The sequence below is a fragment of the Archocentrus centrarchus genome, unplaced genomic scaffold (assembly GCF_007364275.1).
Source record: "Archocentrus centrarchus isolate MPI-CPG fArcCen1 unplaced genomic scaffold, fArcCen1 scaffold_63_ctg1, whole genome shotgun sequence".
NCBI lineage: Eukaryota > Metazoa > Chordata > Actinopteri > Cichliformes > Cichlidae > Archocentrus > Archocentrus centrarchus.
The window spans coordinates 877379-898238 of NW_022060280.1; the positions used below are offsets into that span (position 1 = coordinate 877379).

Genomic DNA, 20860 nt, shown 5'->3' on the forward strand with positions numbered 1-20860 from the left:
TAAAACGAACTGTCAGAACGTTGCCATGAACAGAGCCACCCGAGGCATAGGCGACATATGTTGCTGCCTGGCCCCAAGCTCACATACATTTGTAATAAAGCTTTTTTTTTTTTAACATGCTAGTGCACTAGCAACCTTTGTTTATGCACTGGTAACATTTATCTGTGCACTGGTAACAATGCACTGGTACTGTAACAAATGTCAATGCATTGCTAACAATTATCTATGCATTAGTAACAATCATCTATATATTGGTAACATTTGTGTGTGTGCACTGGCAACATTTATGTGTGCATTAGTAACAATTATCTATGCATTAGTAACATTTATCTATGTTCTGGTAACATTTATCTATGCACTGGTAACAATTACATAATTGGTAACAATTATCTGTGCTCAAGCCAGTTTGCCCAAGTCTTACAATTATAAAACATATACATATGTAAATTATACATGCAATAATATAGGTGTACACAACACTATTTTTCCAAGAAACATTTGAAAAAGATAAAAGTTAAAGATCAAATAGCATTTTTTTATGCTTTGCTCAGAGTATTCGTGGATCTGTCAGGTTTCTGATATGTGTCCCCCCCCCCCAATAGTAAACTCATTCCTATGCCCCTGACCGTGACCCTGAACAGGTTAAGCAGAAGAGAATGGATGGATGGGTTTAGCCAATCACACAGCACAATATGATCACATGATTAGGTTAAGCTAATCAAGCATGAGAAAAAGGCTGCATATCACTAGCATTTATTATCATAACATTAGCAGCCTGAAATCCTCCATGCTGTTTACTCTCCACTTGAGATAAATACAGCCAAAGAGTACTAAACATCCTTATGCATATCGTGCTGCACATCTATGAAGGGTACAGAACACATATGCCAAATTTCATGACTCTTCTCCTTGTGGTTTTGGAGTCTATGGACTGGAAAGGTAGACTCATGAGTGGGCAGATGGATGGATGACCATAATATTCTCCCGCTTTTTTGTGCACAAAGATAAAATCGTGATTACAGTAACATGTTAAACCCAGGAGCAGTAAGAAGTAATGTAACAAATTAATTACTCAAGGGAGTAATTAAGTAATATTATGCATTACTTTTAAAAAAACAGCAAAGAGTACTGTGTAATTCATTACTTTTTTCAGTAACAACCCCAACAGAGATCACAAGGCACTAGCACATGCTGTTCTTTATGCTCTTTTATGACTCTAATGGGAGCCATCATTTACAAAATGCACATCATGTTGCATTCAATAAGACTTAAAACTAGTGATTCCTCAGCTCATCTGTCAAGTATTTATAGATTCTATACAACTAAACTTCTTTTTGTAACCAGTAGCCATCCTGTGTATTTTTCCATATGGTCAATATGATAATGTTTTTATTCAATTGTGTTTTTTCTATTTCTGTATAAATGCAGGATAATTACAGACAGAACTGCAATGCTTGGATTACATTTGGAAGATCTGGCAGAGAAAGTGGTGTCACTAAACACTGAATAATCATAATTGTTTTCTTCTTTCTCAAACTATCCATCCATCCATTCTCTTCTGCTTATCCTGTTCAGGGTTGTGGGGGGCTAGAGCCTATCCCAGCTGTCATAGAGCAAGAGGCAGGTACAACCCTGTACAGGTCGCCAGCCTGTTGCAGGGCTAACACAGAGAGCCAGACAACCACTCACACTCACGGGCAGTTTAGAGTGGCCAATTAACCTAACCCCAGTGCACTGTGGGAGGAAACCCACACAGACACAGGGAGAACATGCAAACTCCACACAGTGAGAGGCCTGGGCCAAGGTGGAACTAAACCCAGGCCTTCTAGATGTTATTCAAAATGTGAGGCAGCAGTGCTAACCACCACGCCACCGTGCTGCCCTGACTGCCCGGGCAGCACGGTGGCTAAACCTGCTCGACCATTATTGACTGAAATGGAGAAAGTAGGGATTCCCCATATCTAGCAAGTGACTTGGGTCACTGAACAGCTGGCAGTAGCTAGATGGATGATAAACTGTGGAATCCCAGATTTCAGAATCAGAGTACTTTATTGATCCCAGAGGGAAATTTCTGTTGTTACAGCAACATCCATTGTATAAAGAATAAAACACTAATAATTTAAATAAATTAAAACTGAAACACAGAAAATTTAAAACTAAAGAGATCAATTTGAAATATATACACATGCAGTGGCTGATAATTTGTAGGTAAAGAGCCATCTATTTATAGTAACATCAGTTCGTGGCTGCAGCCTTATTGTTTAGCCTGATATGCTAACTCTTAATGCTTCTGCATACCAAGACATTTTGGATAATTTAATGCTCTCAACTTTGTGGGAACAGAATGGTCAAAAATTCCCATAAACACACTCTTAAATCTTGTGCAAAGCCTTCCCAAATGAGTCACTCAAGTTCATATGCGTATGAAGGCAGACGAGTGAATACTTTTGGCAATATCCTCATTTGGATGAGTTTGTGTTGACGTGTGGGACAGTAGCCTAAGGTTTATATTGTTAACTGGAAATTATCTTATAATGCATTTTAGGTCATTATGGAGTAATGCAAAAGTAATGTAAGGAATATTGTAAATTATTTTCTCAGTTATGTAACATACTATATTACTTAAGAAAACTAACAAGTAATGTGTAATGCATTACCTTTTCTGAGTAACACCAACACTGCTTGTTACGTTACTTTTGCATTACTCTGTAACATGTCTTGAAATGCATTGTCAAATAATTTCTCCTGTTAACGAATCTCATAAACCTTACTGTAGGTACACTGACACAAATCCCCGTCTCTTATGAGGCCATACATACTTTTAGTGTTGACAGCATTGCTTTCTAGTCACCCAACATGCAGATAATTGGAAAACGTTTTGAATATATCATAATTTTAAGTGTATTGTAATAATGGAATTTAGTACAGAAATGCATTATATTACTGTATTACTGAAAAATGGAATGTTATTACAATAATGTGCTACTTTGTAATCAGAAAGTGACTGCAACTTCTTAGTGACAAAGGGTGTTGAATATAATAACGTTTTGCACCCAAAACTGCTTGTGATTGCTTGAGAAGTCACTACCATTTTAATATGCAGTGATCATCTGTTTCTCAGTTGGATCTATCCCTTATTCTTCACACATGTTTCGGTTTTAAATCACCAAGATGACAGCAACGATGCTCAGCGTGAGGCTTCACAGTGGGGCCTCACTAATCATTTGGTGATGTTACAGTGGATAAGTCTATCTTTTATGCAGACTGTGGTGTTATCCTAACCCTTGGTTTATATTTATCATTGGAAAATAATTTTTATAACATGCACATCAATTAATGAGGCAAGTTCATATCAGAGTTCCTGTATTTTGTGTTCCAGAGCCAACCTTTGATCCTGCTATAGCCAACTGTGACTTTGAAAATGGCCTGTGTCTGTACTATCAGGAGGCAGCAGAGAACAAGGTGTGGAGCAGAGTTTCAGTCAAGCCTAATGTCTACAGCATAGGCGATCATACCACAGGAACTGGTGAGCCAGTCTGCACCACAGACCCCAACACTTAATACTGCTTAGTAACAACACGGAGGTGCCATTTTTGTGACAAAATTCATTCTTTCTCTGTTTATTGTGCACAAACTTTCTTCCTAACTTATTCTGTGTATGTGAGGGCAATACATATATCATTGATGTGTTTTTTTTTTTTCTTATAGCATAGATAGTGGTAGCATGACTGGACAGAGAACAAAACATTTCAAGAAATGGAACAAAACATTAACTGATTGGACATGATTGGATCCAAAAAAACTGCAATATTGACAAAGTCAGTGTCTTTCTGAAACATTAAGAGACTTTCAGAACAGCTTGGAATTACAGCATATATAAACAACTAGAAAGAAATGCTGGTGCCCCAGAAAGGCCTGTGTGGACACTATGGACTTTATATTGGCTGTGGTTCAGGAGGTAGAACAGGTCATCTACTAATCTAAAGGTTGGTGGTTTGATTCCTGGCTGCTCCAGTCTCCATGCCAAAGTATCCTTGGGCAAGATAAAGAAACCCAAGTTGCTCTCTGATGTAACTGTCGGAGTATAAATGTGTGTGAATGTTAGATAGTAAGCACTTAGCTGCAGGTGGAAATGCTTGTGTGAATGGGTAAATGCAAATGTGTTGCATAAAGTGGTTTGAGTGCTCAGCAAGAGTAGAAAAGCAGTATATAAGAACCAGTCCATTTACTACTTAAATCACTCGTATGGTTGCTCATTTGATTGTAATGTGTGAATTAAATGAGACATTTGGCAAATTGGCTATATGTTACAGAAATGTTTGAATAAATGCAATAAATCCAAAACTGTGATGTATGTAATTGTATATGGAAAGCATGACGATTTCAACTATTTGTAGTTGCAGTAATTTGTGTTCTGTGACCGGCACTGCACACACACTACATTATATATGTGATATCATCCACTCCATTGTATATGTGTTCCACAGATATATAATCCTTTTTAAAATAGACTAATTGATTTATAATATCAGAAAAAGCACAGATGAGGCAGATTTCATTAACAGGGTTTAATTCCATAAAGTGGAAACCATGACAGTAATCTAGATTGTGTAATACGGGGATCCATGGAAAAAAACAAAAGAATCCAATTTTAGTGAAGTTATTAGATACACTTCCTACTTTTCTATGTATACCACTGTAGATAAACATTTTTAACAATACTACCACCCTATTTAAAACTTTGTTTCTTGTTTTATTTTTCTCAGGCTGTTTCCTTGTGGCAAACTCTCGTTTCACTTCAAGACCTGGATATGTGGGTCGACTTCATGGTCCCCTTTTACCTGGGAACCACAAATACTGTCTGAGGTTCTACTACCTGCTTTATGGGTTTAGGAAAGTAGGCACTGCTCTGGTTCTTTACATTTATGATGAAAATAACATTGCCCAGGAGCAGGTGTGGAGCCTTGATGACACTTCCAGGACTGTGTGGACTGAAGTGGAGATCACCTACATAAAACCCATGCTTTCAAAGGTGTGAATCATTAGTTTGATATTTGTGTGGAAGTTGATGTTTTTAAAATGTTAATAGAAGAACTTAATGTAAAAATGGAAAGATGGTGTAGATGGATGCGTAAGTGAATATACAGTGGTGTGAAAAAGTATTTCCCCCTTCTTGATTTTAGATTTTTGCATGTTACACTTAAATGTGTCATATCATAAAATAGATGTTTAACCCCTTAACTGGCAGCAAAAAAATCACCTGACAAAAACTACATAACACCCTCTGGTTATTATTGGCTCTGAACAACCCATTTCATAGCCTATTAACTGGCTGCGTCTGGTCCGCCGGCCGAATGAAGTGCATTTATATGGCAGGCTAGACCCGCCCATTTTGACTGACACCTCATTCGGCCAATCATGTTAAGAAATGGGTTTCCCAGAGCCAATAATACTCAGAGGGCGTCACGTAGCTTTGTCAGGTGATTTGGTGCAGCCAGTTACATGATTGGCCGAATGACGTGTCAATAAAAATGGGAGGGTCTAGCCTGCCATATAAAAGGGACTACAAAGGCCCGTCACCGGGCCCTTGCCAGTTAAGGGGTTAAATTAGACAAAGATAACCCAAGTAAATACAAAATTCAGTTTTAAATGATTTCATTTTTTTAAGGGAAAAAGCTATCCAATTCTACTTGGCCAAGTGTGAAACAGTAATTAACACCCCCCATCCCAGTTAAATCACAAAATAACTGTGATTAACCATATTTTTTGGAAAGCTGAGTGTAGTTTCACTAGCCAGTAACCTGGCTGAAATCAGTCTACACACACGGTGAATCGCAAAGAGGCATAGCCATTACTGAGAAAGTGAGCTCAGGTGGAGTGAAAGAAAATGTTTTTCTAGCGTCCAGAACAGCAGCACTTGTTCCTGTAATCACTATTGCAATCTTGACTGGGAAAAAGCTGGCAGGAGTCCTTAATCAGACCACCTGATGGACAAGCTCTAACATGAAGAAAAGCAAACTTTGTAGCTGCTCCCATCCATCCATCCATCCATTCTCTTCCGCTTATCCGGGGCCGGGTCGCGGGGGCAGGAGCCTAAGCAAAGAAGCCCAGGTTTCCCTCTCTCCAGCCACCTCCTCCAGCTCATCCGGAGGGACCCCAAGGCGTTCCCAGGCCAGCCAGAGATATAATCCCTCCAGCGTGTCCTGGGTCTACCACGGGGCCTCTTCCCGGTGGGACATTGCCGGAACACCTCACCTAAGAGGCGGCCAGGAGGCATCCTAATCAGATGCCCGAGCCACCTCAACTGGCTCCTTTCGATGTGGAGGAGCAGCGGCTCTACTCTGAGCCCCTCCCGGATGGCCTCACTCCTCACCTTATCTCTAAGGGAGAGGCCAGCCACCCTTCGAAGGAAACTCATTTCTGCCGCTTGTATTCGCGATCTTATTCTTTCGGTCACTACCCAAAGCTCGTGGCCATAGGTGAGGGTAGGAACGTAGATCGACCAGTAAATCGAGAGCTTCGCTTTTACACTAAGCTCCCTCTTCACCACGACAGACCGGTGCAGCGTCCGCATCACTGCAGAGGCAGCTCCGATCCGTCTGTCGATCTCCAGCTCCCTTCTCCCATCACTCGTGAACAAGACCCCGAGATACTTGAACTCCTCCACATGGGGTAAGAACTCGTTCCTGAGCCGGAGAGAGTTCTCCACCTTTTTCCGGCTGAGGACCATGGCCTCAGACTTAGAGGTGCTGATTCTCATACCGGCCGCTTCACACTCGGCTGCGAACCGTTCCACTGCGAGCTGGAGGCCACCCCCTGATGAAGCCAACAGAACCGCATCATCCGCAAAAAGCAGAGATGAGACTCTGAGGCAACGAGGAAGAAGCCTTCCGCAACCTGGCTACGCCTAGAAATTCTGTCCATAAAAATTATGAACAGAATCGGTGACAAAGGGCAGCCCTGACGGAGTCCAACACCCAAGGAAACGAATCCGACTTATTACCGGCTATACGGACCAAGCTCTCACGTGGTTGTTACAAAGACTGAATGGCCCGCAACAACGGCCAGACACCCCATACTCCCGAGGACCTCCCAAAGGACACCCCGAGGACGCGGTCGAATGCCTTCTCCAAGTCCACAAAGCACTATGTAGACTGGTTGGGGCAAACTCCCACACACACCGAATATCCTTGAGAGGATAAAGAGCTGGTCCAGCGTTCCGCGACCAGGTCGAAAACCGCATTGTTCCTCTGGATCCGAGGTTAACTATACGGACGGACCCTCCTCCAGCACCTTGGCATAGACCTTACCGGGGAGGCTGAGGAGTGTGATCCCCCGAAAGTTGGAGCACACCCTCCGGTCTCCCTTCTTAAAGATGGGGACCACCACCCCAGTCTGCCAATCCATTGGCACTGCCCCAGATCTCCACGCGATGTTGCAGAGGCGTGTCAACCAAGACAGCCCTACAACATCCAGAGCCTTCAGGAACTCAGGGCGAATCTTGTCCACCCCAGAGGCCTTGCCACCAAGGAGTTGTTTAACTACCTCAGTGACCTCACCCCCAGTGATGGTCAAGTCATCTCCCTCGTCCCCAGACTCTGCTTCCACTACAGAAGGCGTGTCAGTGGGATTCAGGAGGTCCTCGAAGTATTCCTTCCACCCTCCGACTATAGCCTCAGTTGAAGTCAGCAGCACCCCCCCCGCACTATAAACCGTGTGAGTGGAGCACTGCTTTCCCCTCCTGAGTCGCCTGACGGTTTGAATCGCTTCAATGCCGTCCGAAAGTCTTTTTCCATAGCCTCAACGAACTCCTCCCACACCCGATTTTTTGCTTCGGCCACTGCCCGAGCTGCGTTCCGCTTGGCCTGCCGATACCTGTCAGCTGCCTCCGGAGTCCCACAGGCTAACCAAGCCCAGTAGGACTCTTTCTTCAGCTTGATGGCTCCCTTCACCTCCGGTGACCACCATCTGGTTCGGGGGTTACCACCACGACAGGCACCAACCACCTTGCAGCCACAGCTCTGAGCAGCAGCCTCAACAATGGAGGTGCGGAACATGGTCCATTTGGACTCAATGTCCTCAGCCTCCCTCGGAATGCTGTCGAAGTTCTGCCGGAGGTGGGAGTTGAAATCTCCCGGACTGGGGCTTCTGCCAGGCGTTCCCAGCACACCCTCACAATACGTTTAGGTGTGCCAGGTCTGTCCAGCATCTTCCCCCGCCACCTGATCCAACTCACCACCAGGTGGTGATCAGTTGACAGCTCAGCTCCTCTCTTCACCCGAGTGTCCAGAACATACGGCCGCAGATCTGATGATATGATTACAAAATCGATCATCGACCTGCGACCTAGGGTGTCCTGGTGCCATGTGCACTTATGGACATCCTTATGTTTGAACATGGTGTTCGTTATGGACAAACTGTGGTTTGCACAGAAGTCCAATAACAAAACACCATTTGGGTTCAGATCGGGCAGGCCATTCCTCCCAATCACGCCCCTCCAGGTCTCACTGTCATTGCCCACGTGAGCGTTGAAGTCTCCCAGCAAGACTATGGAGTCCCCAGATGGAGCACCCTCCAGCACCCCACCCAGCGACTCCAAAAAGGGTGGGTACTCTGAACTGTCATTCGGCGCATAAGCGCAAACAGTCAGGACCCGTTCCCCAGCTCGAAGGCGCAGGGAAACTACCCTCTTGTCCACCGGTGTAAACTCCAACGTACAGGCAGCAAGCCGGGGGGATACAAGAATACCCACCCCAGCTCGCCGCCTCTCACCGAGGGCAACTCCAGACTGGAACAGAGTCCAGCCCTTCTCCAGAAGACTGGTTCCAGAGCCCAGGCCATGCGTTGAGGTGAGCCCAACTATATCTAGCTGGTATCTCTCAATCTCACGCACTAGCTCAGGCTCCTTCCCCACCAGAGAGGTGACATTCCATGTCCCAATAGGCAGTTTCGATAGCCAGGGATCGGTCCGCCAGGGCCTCCGCCCTCGGCCACCGCCCGACACACACTGCACCCGACCCCTACGACACCTCCTGCGGGTGGTGGGCATACAGGAGGGCGGGCCCATGTAACCTCTTCAGGCTGCGCCCGGCCGAGCACCACGGGCTAATGCCCGGCCACGAGACGCTCTCCCTCGAGCTCCCTCCCCAGGCTTGGCTCCAGGGTGGGGCCCCGGTAACCCTATCCTGAGCAGGGTAAACTATTCCCTCGATGTTACAGACATAGGGGTCTTCTGAATCGCTCTTTGTCTGGACCCTCACCCAGGGCCAGTTTGCCATGGGAGACCCTACCAGGGGGACAAGCCCCCGGACAACATAGCTCCTGGGATCACTGGGACACACAAACCCCTCCACCACGATAAGGTGGCGATTCCCATCCATCGCCGTTTTTAATATGAAGATAACTTAACCTGACACATCCTGAACCAGATGGTGGACACAGCAGGACGATGATTTAAATTAGGGAACTCGCTGAAGGCTGATGGCAGCCGTCCTGCTTTACATGGCAGCAATACATGCAACAAGCGGGGTTCAGTCTAAAGGATGTATGAGACTGTATTTATTTAAAGTCTTTAGAAACATTATTTTGCATATTTAGATTAATATTAATATAATAAAATATTATATTAATTAAATCACATTATATTAATTAAAAATATAAAACATAAATGTTTTTTTCTCCTCAATGCATGGTCTGGGGTCTGGGACCAGTCTCTTGGAGAGGGGCTAGACTCTGTTCCAGTCTGGACTTACCTTCATTGAGAGGTGGCAAGCTGGAGTGGGTATAATTGTATCCCCTCGGCTTGCTGCCTGTACACCAGAGTTTTCACTGGTGGACAAGAGGGTTGCTGTCCTTTCGGGCCAGGGAACGGGTCCTTTTTGCACTTACAGTGGGGAAAATAAGTATCTGATACACTGCCGAGTTTGCAAGTTTTCCACCTACAAAGAATGGAGAGGTCTGTAATTTTTATCATAGGTACACTTCAACTGTAAGAGACAGAATAAATGATTTTTTAAATAATCAGTTTGCAGTTTATTGCATGAAATAATTTTGTAATAATTTGATCACCTACCAACCATCAAGAATTCTGGCTCCCACAGATCTGTTAGTTTTTCTTTAATAAAGCCCTCCTATTCTGCACTAATTTACCTGTATTAATTGCACCTGTTTGAACTTGTTACCTGTTTAAAATACACCTGTCCACTCACTCAATCACACTCCAACCTCTGCACTATGCCCAAGACCAAACAGCTGTCTACGGACACCAGGGACTAAATTGTAGACCCGCACAAGGCTGGGATGGGCTATACGACAATAGGCAAGCAATTTGGTGAGAAGGCAGCACCTGTTGGCGCAATTATTAGAAAATGGAATGGACAAGATAACTGTCAGTCTTCCTCGGTCTGGGGCTCCATGCAAGATCTCACCTTGTGGGGTACCTGGTCAATGACCTGAAGATATCTGGGACCACAGTCTCAACGATGACGTAGTAACCACTATGCCGTCATGGATTAAAATCCTGCAGGGCATGCTCACGCCAGAAAGTGCCCAGGCCCATTAAATTGTAACCATCTGTGACCATCTAGATGATCCAGAGGAGGCATGGGAGAAGGTCATGTGATCAGATGAGACCAAAATAGAGCTTTTTAGTATCAACTCCACTCGCTGTGTTTGGAGGAAGAAGAAGAATGAGTACAACCCCAAGAAAACAGTCCCAACTGTGCAGCATGGAGTGGGAAACATCATACTTTAAAGGTGCTTTTCCACAGCATGGACAGGACAACGGCACTGTATTGAAGGGAGGATGGATGGAATTCATGTATTGTGAGATTTTGGCATAACACCTCCTTCCTCAGTACGAGCATTGGAGAGGGTCGTGGCGGGTCTTCCAGCATGACAATGACCCAAAATCACACAGCCCGGGTGGTGGCAGTGGTGCAGTGGGTAGGTGCTCCGCTTGCAGCCGGAAGGTTGCTGGGTTGAGCCCCTGTCACTGTGCGCAATGTGTCCTTGGGCAAGACACTTAACCACATTGCCTAACGGTTAGCACTTGATCTCTGGCTGCATGACTGCAGATGCTCGTCTATGATGGATGATCTGAACGATCATTTCATGTGTGCCTTTTTGCACAGTGACAATGAGTTGAATCTGAACATCGAAGGAGTGGCTCTGGAAGAAGCTATTTCAGGTCCTGGAGTGGCCTAGCCAGTCTCCAGACCTGACCCCATAGAAAATCTTTGGAGGGAGCTGAAACTCAAGTTGCCCCAGCAAAGTCCTGAAACCTGAAAGATCTGGAGAAGAATCTGTATGTAGGAGTGGGCCAAAATCCCTGCTGCAGTGTGTGCAAACTTGGTCAGAACTAAGGAAATGTCTGACCTCTGTAATTGCAACAAAGGTTTCTGTACCAAATATAAGTTGCTTTTTTCTATTGTATCAAATACTTATTTCATGCAATAAAATGCAAATTAATTTTAAAAATCATACAATGTGATTTTCTGGATTTCTTATTTTTAGATTCTGTCTCTCACAGCTGAAGTGTATCTAGTGATAAAAATTACAGACTTCTCCATTCTTGGTAGGGGAAGAAAACTTGCAAAATCAGCAGTTTATCAAACACTGTTGTCCCACTGTATGTGCCTAATGACAGTTCAGAGTACCCACCTCTTGGAGTCACAATGTGGAGTGCATTAGGATGCTCCATCCGATGACTCCGTCAACCTACTGGGAGACTTCAACACTCATGTGGGCAAGGACAGTGAGACCTGGAGGAGCACGATTGGGTAGGAATGGCCTGTCTGATCTGAATCACCGTGATGCTGTGTTATTGGACATCTGTGCAAACCACAGTTTGTCCATACCACACACCATTTCCGGACATAAGTATGTTCATAAGTGCGACAGGAAGTCCTTTGGGGCTGTTAGCTCAGGAGGTAGAGCAGGCCAAAGTATCCTTGGACAAGATACTGTTTGCTCTCTGATGTATCCCTTTGGAGTATGACTGTGTCTAAATGTTAGATAGAAAGCACTTACTGTAGGCATAGAAAGAAATGCTTGGATGAATCTAACTAAACCAGGAGATGCAATACTGTCTCTACTAAAGAAAGAGAGCCTTATGGCCCTTCAGCCTATTTTATTTTATGCCTTAGTTTAGGTTGTATGTGTACCCTTATTGTGTTTGAAATACTTTATTTGTGATTATTTTTCTATTTTAAAAAATTATTTAAAAGTTTTTATATGGATGTAAATACAATGAAGGCTTTAGTTTGTTTTTTTGCGGGTTTATGCTGTTAAACTGTTTAAAAATGCTGCAATTTCTACAATGAAAACCAATGAGCAGTTTCATTTTAAAAGACCTGCTTTTTTTTTTTAATAAGACAAAGGTATTTCTTATCTGATTATTTGATTAATTGATGGAATAATCGATTAGCTGCAGCCCTACTTGTAATAGTAGGGCATTTTCACAGCAGCAGCTGGCCTACCAAAATTAGTCCAAGAGCGCATCAATGACTCATCCAGGAGGCCTCACTGTCTCAGTTAAGATCAGTGTTCATCCTCCGCGGAGAGTTCCAAGGAAAATCCACTGCTGACCAAAAGTACACAAAAGCTCGTCTCACATTTGCCAAAAACGCCTTGATGATTCACAAGACTTTGGGGGAACTATTCTGTGGACTGACAAGACAAAAGTTTAATTTTTGGAGTGTTTGCATCCTGTTACATCTACAGTAAAGCTAACACAATATTTCATTAAGGAACTTCATACCACATCATGGTGGTAGTGTGATGGTCTGTTTGCTGCTTCTGGACATGGACAGCTTGCTGTAATTGAAGGAACCGTGAATTCTGCTCTCTGCCAGAAAATCCTGAAGGAGAATATCCAGCTATCAGTTTGTGCCCTGAAACTCAAACACTCAAGTTATGCAGCAGGACAATGATCCAAAACAAACCAGCAATTTCACCTCTGAATAGCTCATAAAAAAAAAAATGAAGGTTTTGCAGTTACCTAGTCAATGTCAGCCTTAAATCAGATTGGCATGATGTTAAACAAGCAGTTCATGCTTGAAAATCCTCCATTGTGGCTGAATTAAAACAGTTCTATAAAAAAGAGTGGGCCAACATTCCCCCACAGTGATGTGAAAGACACATTGCCAGTTATAACAAATGTTTGATTCCAGATGTTGCTGCAAGGACGGTACACCAGTTATTTGGTTTTTAATACTTTAATACTTTTACTGTGTGTGTGTGGGGGGGGGGGGGGGGGGGGGGGTCACTGAAAAGTAAATCAGTATATTTAGTCTTTTTCTTTATTTTCCAGGTAGTGTTTGCCAGCATATGTAAGAACTTCTGGGAATGTGGCCTCGTAGCTATTGATGACATCACTGTCAGTCTAGGAGACTGTCAAATTTCAGCAGGTAAAAAAATGCTCTAAGTCTTATACACTTGTCTAAAATTCTCCAGGAGCTGCTTGAAGCTGAACTGCTTAACATTTCAGTTCTGGGTCATTGTAAAATGTATGTGGTTACTGTGGTAAGAGCAGGTATGGTTCTTATTACTACATAGACTAGTTTCCTAATTAGAAATGTGAAGCAGCTTTTGCAAACTCTAAGCAGCCTGGGTACTCTCAACTGTCATTGGGCGCATAAGCACAGATAACAGTCAGGACCTGTTTCCCGACCCGAAGGTGCACTGAAGCAACCCTCTTGTCCACCAGTGAAAACTCTGATGCACCGACAGCAATCTAAGGCAACAGGGAGCAGAGTCCAGCCCCTCTCCGGTGCTGCATTTCCACTAGTACCTATTCATCACGGTTCGACTCGACACGGCAAAGTTTGTAGGCTTTTCCATCTTTTAGGTGTCCACAATGGCGGTGCGCATAGTCACAGTGCTCTCTCTCCCTTTTGGTGCTCTGTGAGATTGTGTATGTGGTTATGGGTGGGTCAGCTGTTGCTCAACACATCACCATTATATCGGGTGGACATTATTACATACAGACGGCATGAACTCCTACAGATAGGAGCACAGCGTAAACAGGTGGTTATGGCCGACTTCCTCCGCTCTCACAACATCCCAGCAGACATTGCCAGACCACCCGGCTCTGTGTGGTTCATTATCCCTGTGAGGAGGGTCCACAGGTGGAGATGGTGCAGAGAGAGAGAGACCCATCAGCAGGCAGCAGCAACGTCCTCGGGCTTGAGGAACAAGAGGTGAGGTGTATGCTGGAAACTACGAACCTCAGGAAAGCTGTGGGGCCGGATGGTGTCTCTGGACGGGTACTGAAGGTTCTGTGTGGCTCAGCTGGGTGGTTTTTTTACCAGCATTTTTACCCAGTCCCTGAGTCAGGCTGCTAGAATTCCATCCATGCCTGTGTGACTGGATCTCCAACTTCCTAACAGACAGACCACACACAGTGCAGGTGCGCAGTGATGTCTCATCCACCCTCACCCTCAGCACTGGTGCCTGAAAAGCTAAAGCAGGACCTACTTTAGCTTCCTGAAGGCTAACACTGAGAGGCTGAGGAGGAGCTTCTTTCTGCAGGCTATTAGGGCAATGAATCAGGACAGCTGACAGACTAGTTATTATATAGCTCTTTTCTACTCTATCTGAACACTCAAAGTGTTTATACAACATATTTGCATTCACCCATTCACACCCCAAGCACTTCCATATGAAACTAATCTAAGTGCTTTTTACTGTCTAACATTCACACTCATTCATACTCAAACGCTTGCGTCGGAGAGCAACTTGGGGTTCATTATGTTGCCCAAGGATAGTTTGGCATGTAGTCCGGAGCAGCCAGGAATGGAACCGCCAACCTTCTGATTAGTAGGTGACCTGCTAGGGGGCATTATGATTAAATGCAAAGTGGTATACTGCCACTCCTGGCTTCCTCATGCAGTACCACTGTTCTTCTCTTGACACCCTATGCTTTCTGTAGATCCACAAAGACTTGGTGCAGCTCCTTCAGATCTTCTCTATACTTTTACATCAACACTCAAAATAAACATTGCATCTGTAGTGCTCTTTCTCAGCATGAAGCCATGCTGTTCGATGATCATCACTTCTCTTTTTAACATAGCTTCAAGAACTCTTTCACATATCTTCATGGTATCTTCATGGTATGTGGAGTTGTCACTCCATATGTCATCTGGACCAGCCACTTTTCCACTCTTCACTGTCTTCATAGCTGCCCTCACTTCCTTCTTACTAATCCTCTGCACTTCCCCAAATTTATTAAATGGCACACAAAACCAAAAATCTTCTATAAAAATAGAAATATTGACATGTGATCTGCTGGGCTCTTTACCTGCAAAATGAATGAATGAATTTTATTGTAAATACAACTTTGAATGACCATCTTTACCTTATGGACTGACTGTATGCTCCACAGGTGCTCTCCCACGCCAGTGTAATTTCGAAAGTGGTATCTGTGGCTACATACAGGATAAGAAAGGAGACAATGCCGATTGGCTGCGATTAAGAGGACGCACTCCCACTTCCTACACAGGACCCAGAGGAGACCACACTACTGGGGTGGGTGAGTCCTTTTCCTTATTCACTGAACTGTTTGTTCACACTGAAGACAAACCACCATAGGACGTTGAATAAAACTCTGATGTCTGATGTAAAGAAGTTGCTGTTAATGTGTTTGGCTGTTAATGCATGCACTCTTCTAGTTTACACAGGATTCTATTCTTCTTTTACAGCAAGTCTATATTGGGGTAAAAAAAAGTTTCTTTCCTTTAACTGTGTTATTGATTATTGATTTTTATTTTATTTTTTACACTGTGTGCTTCCACCAGGTTACTTTTTATACATTGAAGCATCACTCATGCAGCCAGGTCATAAAGCTCGGTTGCTGACCTCTGACCTGCGAGGCTCATCATACGTTCAGTGTTTGATCTTCTACTACCACATGTATGGAACTGGCACTGGCATACTGAGTGTTTTTCTGCACCGTGGCAGCAAAGATCAGGACACACTGCTTTGGAGACGGCGTGGTGAACAGAGTGTCAGCTGGATGAGGGCAATGGTGGACTATCACTGTGATGTTCAACACCAGGTAAGTCAGTGTATAGATCATGAGTCACCAAATGACTTCTAACACAATACTCAGGGAAGAAGGCACAATTTTGTGTAATATTGCCCCTGTCCACAGCTATGATATACCTGAAAGACAGACTTTAAGCTTTAATTTTACTGTTTTCAGAGTTACATTTTTGAATTTTTGACAGGATTGAAAATATTTCGATACGCTAACATAGCTATAAATACAACAATTATGCTTACGTGAAAATGAGCACCTGAAGTCTGAAACCCTTTACTTTATCTACTGGCTGAAACAAGCCTTTTTAGTCTTTTGGGGTTTCAAAACCAGAACCTGGTGATGTGGGCACTGGTTCTCAAAATTAACTATAAACCTATGAAAAAATGTAATTTTTTGGCCTGGACTGGAAATGGCAACTAACATCATTAGATGCACATATCTATGAGCATGAACTGTCTGAATAAGAATGTGGACAGCACTAATAGGAGTCCTAATCTAAATCCTATTGAACATCTGTGGAAGGAGCTGAAACATGCAGTCTGGAGAAGGCACCCTTCAAGCCTGAGACAACTGGAACAGTTTGCTATCAAGGAGTGGGCCAAAATACTTGTTGTCAGGTGCAGAAGTCTCATTGAAATTGCTTGATTGCAGTGATTGCCTCAAAAGGTTGTGCAACAAAATATTGTTAAGGGTTTTTAATCATTCTTTTGAACTACATTTTAAAAGTAAAGTTTGATTTTTCATTAATTTTAATTAAAATTTTTTTTAGTACTTTTGTCAGTTTCATGTTATTTCAGTGACCATTGTGGGTTTTTCTTTCAATTTTGTCCACATCTGTATATATATCCATTAGCTTCTGGATAATGACCAGTGACGTGCAGTCAGGGGAGGCAGGTGAGGCACGGCCTCACCTGTCATCGTGGAAATATAAAATTAAAAAATAAATTAAATGGTTATATTCATTCAGTGATTTGTATTTTAAAGTTCTTTTCCATTTAACTACACCATTTTTAGATTAGTTTTTTCAAAATCGCTGAATTTTCGCATTTGCCGGTCAAATACTAAGAGACGAACGGTGAGGCACCAGCCCGGCGAGCCGCACCACGGATTGCGCAATCCGTGGTGCGGCTCAGTATAGTCATTGCCAATGACTACTAACTGTGCTGGCATGCTATGCAGTGAGACCGGATTACTTTCCCTTTGCATGTGGCTATTAAAATGTTCTAACACTTTTACTATATGAACTAAATTTCCATATTTTAGCTGGTGTATATAATGCACAGTTTTTTTTTTTGTTTTTTTCATTAACAACTGTATGTGTGTGTAATGCATTCTTGTGTTGAGCGATCATGAAACTGCTGCGAAGAGACACTAGGTGAGGCACGCAGTTCTCGTGCCTCATGGTAGGGGGCGCTGGTGATCCCAGGGACTCTACGACTCCTCGGCGGCAAGCTACCATAAACAGTTAGCAAGGCCAGTTAGTTTTTCCTGTTGCTTGGCCTTATGTTCAACATGGAAGATTACATAACTCAACTGAAAGAATTTTCTAAACTGGACTTTCAATCGAAGCAGAAGATAATAATTAAAGGAAGACCAACACCGGAGCTAAAAGGTTTGCTTCAGACTATGTTAATGTTAAACAAAACAACTGTTGCCAGTCAAATGGTGAATAAGCTATATGTTTGTAAATCTGATGTGATGACGTCAGTGCCTCACCAGTCACGACCCTCACCGCACGTCACTGATAATGACACAAAACAAACTGCAAAAGCAACCCAAGGCAAAAAAAAAAAAAAAGTATATTCTTCTATGGCCAAGTCAGTCACCTGATCTCAACCCATTGGAGGATGTTTTTCAGTTACTGAAGGCAAAATTGGAGGCACAGAGACCCACAATCAATCAACAACTGAAGATGGCTCCAATAAATCTGATAATGTCCATGGCTTCAAGATTTAAGTGAATCATTGTCTGCAAAGGATCTTCACAAAGTACTAAAAACAGTCCATATATTTACACTTATGAGAATTTGTCCCATTACTTTTGAACCTTTTAAAATTGGGCACTATATATAAAAATGGCTGTGATTCCTAAAAAGTTAATGCAATACCTTTGTTAACCCCTAGAATTAAAGCTGAAAGTCTGCACTTAAATGACATCTTGTTTGTTTGAATAAAAAATTTACAGTGGGATTACAGAGGTAAAAGTAGTAGTAGTAGATTGAATTATTGGTTAGGCTAATACTAGTGGGCTATTCTGAGTGCTTTGAAGTAGTCTTTCTACTACATGACAATATCCTTGGTTGGCAGCACAGATCGGGCAGGTCATTTATACCAGTCACACCCCTCAAGGTCATACTGTCAGTCCCCCAGTAGGACAACTGAATCCCCAGCAGGTTCAGGTTCCTTCAGTTATACATAGGACCAAACATTATCACAGAATATTACATACATAATAGTAACAGTGAATTTTTTTTTCTGGCTAGAACCCTGAGTATCAATAGCTTTTGAAAATAGTTTATATTATTATATTTTAGTTTTCTTAATTATTTGTCAGAATTGAGGTACAAATAAGTGTTTAATAATCAGTGATCCCACTTAGTTTCACACTTTATGGCTAAAATAGTTGTGTTTCTGCAGATTATATTTGAAGCAATCCGGGGCACATCACTACGAAGTGATATCGCTATTGATGACATACATTTTAAAAGGGGACCATGTGAAGGTAAAATTTAAATATCCTAACTGCTTTACTATAAAGAACTTTTGAGTCATTGCTTGTGCCTCACTCTCACATCTGTGATGAACTAAATACACACTCTGCAGTCTGGACATTACCTTGCAGAACCTTTTGTAAGAATTAAAATGTCTGGATATATCAGCTGGGATCTTTAAATGTATTTTACTTGTCATCTTGCTGCATTAGAAGAGGAACTTTTGTTTTTTTTATTGGTGAAGCACATGGCTTCACTATGGATGATGCATATGGATGATTCTTTCATCTGGTCATTGTGTTATAGTTCCTGATGTGCATAAGTGATCACTTCAAGTGATCACTTCATCCATATATTCATAGCAATATTTCTTCAAAGTCCAGGCGTTTCCAGTAATATGATAAATTTGGGCTAAAACCACATTAATCTTACTTGCCCCCCCCAAAAAAAACAAACAAACAAAAAAAAAAAACAAACAAAAAAAAACAAAAAAAAAAAAACCCACCAACAGCAGAGAAAACAATGTTTTAAATATTTTTTGTCTTCAGTTAGCAAGGTCCCAAAGTTTTAATTATATACAGCCTATAGAACCCCCACCCAGCTCTATAGCATTTTGTTAAACTACAGGGATCCTAAAGTGTTGTTAAACTTTAAAAATATATATGTGTAGATATTTTTACAATGCCACTATATGCAATATTTTAAGAATAAAACTTTTTTTGTGTGTGCTGTCTTCTTTAGATGCTGGTGACATCATTCCATACTCTGGATTCTCAGAGAACTTCAATGAGATTGAGAACTGAGGCTGGTGGGACTGCTGGCTCAGTTGTCCATCAGACTTAGGCAGAATGGTTTTCAGTATGAATGTGAATACCAAGATAATTTACAAATTTGTAGAGCAATGTTTATGTTGCAGTCAGTCCCTCTGTCCCTCTGATTACAGTGTAAGACAATGGGATTGTATTATGCACAATGTCTTCTCCTGACATTATCCAGTTTCACATTACCTAACATTACATAAACTTATATGATACTTGGTTACACATTTATATACCAATCTAAAGACACTATGTACAGAAAGTTGTACAAATTCCATATTTTGTTACTGGAGGTATGTAGGTTAGTAAGAATATTTACCAAACAGTGTTATCTCTTATTTCCACTCAGAGCTAAGGTACAGTAAACTACACCACAAATGCTTATTGAAAAAAGAAATGTTTGACACTTGAAAAGAAACTCACCATTGTGGAATGTTTGTGCTTATACCATCTTCAAAGGGCAGAGCAGTACAGGGAGAATGATTTGTACAGTTTACAGTGTGTGACTTCATATAATAGTTGAACTGTCATTTGTTTTGGTACAGCTGTAGTTTTGTTCTGTATAGTTACATGAACACAGAAGACAAATATTTTCAGTTGCTTTTAAACAGAAACGATCGAGGAAACTTGCTTCATTACTTTTTCTCGTAAGTCTTATAATTATATCAAAGGCAGAAAGAATGAGACCATTTCAGAGGTAACATCTAGCAAAAAAAAAAAAATCGATACAGAGAGGACTTCAAGATTCTGACAGTTTTAATATTGTCAAATTAAGTTTCTCTGATCTAGTAAACTCTATGCACATATATTCCATACAGGTGACAGTTGGAGTCGTGGGTTGTTCTTATTGAGAGGTACACATCATTTGCAGAAACCATCATGAGAGGAGCAAAGTGTTACATAAGGGAGGGCTGCTGTGGTTTGTGTAGTATGAGTTTAAAAACTAAAACTTAAAACCAAAAAACACACAACATGAACACCTTTTGCCAGCAATCCTTGCTGCTGTTTCTCTGCAACCTGAAGCCATCAGTAAGCCAGCTTTTGAAACTCAGCACAGAGCATTCAGTTTGAGAAATTAAACTGTAATGCAATGACATTGAACCTCACATTTTTTAGTTTTCCTTTTTGGAAGTCAGCTCAAGCTCACTAGCTAACATGTTATATTGCATTTTAAAACAAAACACATAGATTTTTATGGTTTCCTAGCCTTGGAAAACAAGTCCTGATGTTTTAGGTAACCTTCTAAAATGGCATACAAGCAACATAATATTAGAAGGCTGCCCAGTAGTT

General features: G+C 42.2%; 1 protein-coding gene across 3 annotated transcripts in view; it reads left to right on the forward strand.

Annotated features, from left to right (window-relative positions):
* The window catches only part of mamdc2a (MAM domain containing 2a), a 47906-nt gene extending 27614 nt beyond the window's left edge, over positions 1-20292 (forward strand). For 2 of the 3 annotated variants that reach the window (XM_030725594.1, XM_030725597.1), the window contains 7 exons: positions 3380-3526; positions 4767-5032; positions 13313-13409; positions 15386-15532; positions 15798-16057; positions 18679-18763; positions 19494-20292. In XM_030725594.1, the coding sequence (XP_030581454.1) occupies positions 3380-3526; positions 4767-5032; positions 13313-13409; positions 15386-15532; positions 15798-16057; positions 18679-18763; positions 19494-19555 (1064 nt within the window). In that variant the 3' untranslated portion in view covers positions 19556-20292. Of the gene's footprint in view, positions 1-3379; positions 3527-4766; positions 5033-13312; positions 13410-15385; positions 15533-15797; positions 16058-18678; positions 18764-19493 lie in introns of those variants that run through there. The other variant, XM_030725595.1, reaches the window with a different exon arrangement.
* Positions 20293-20860: the final 568 nt, after the last annotated feature.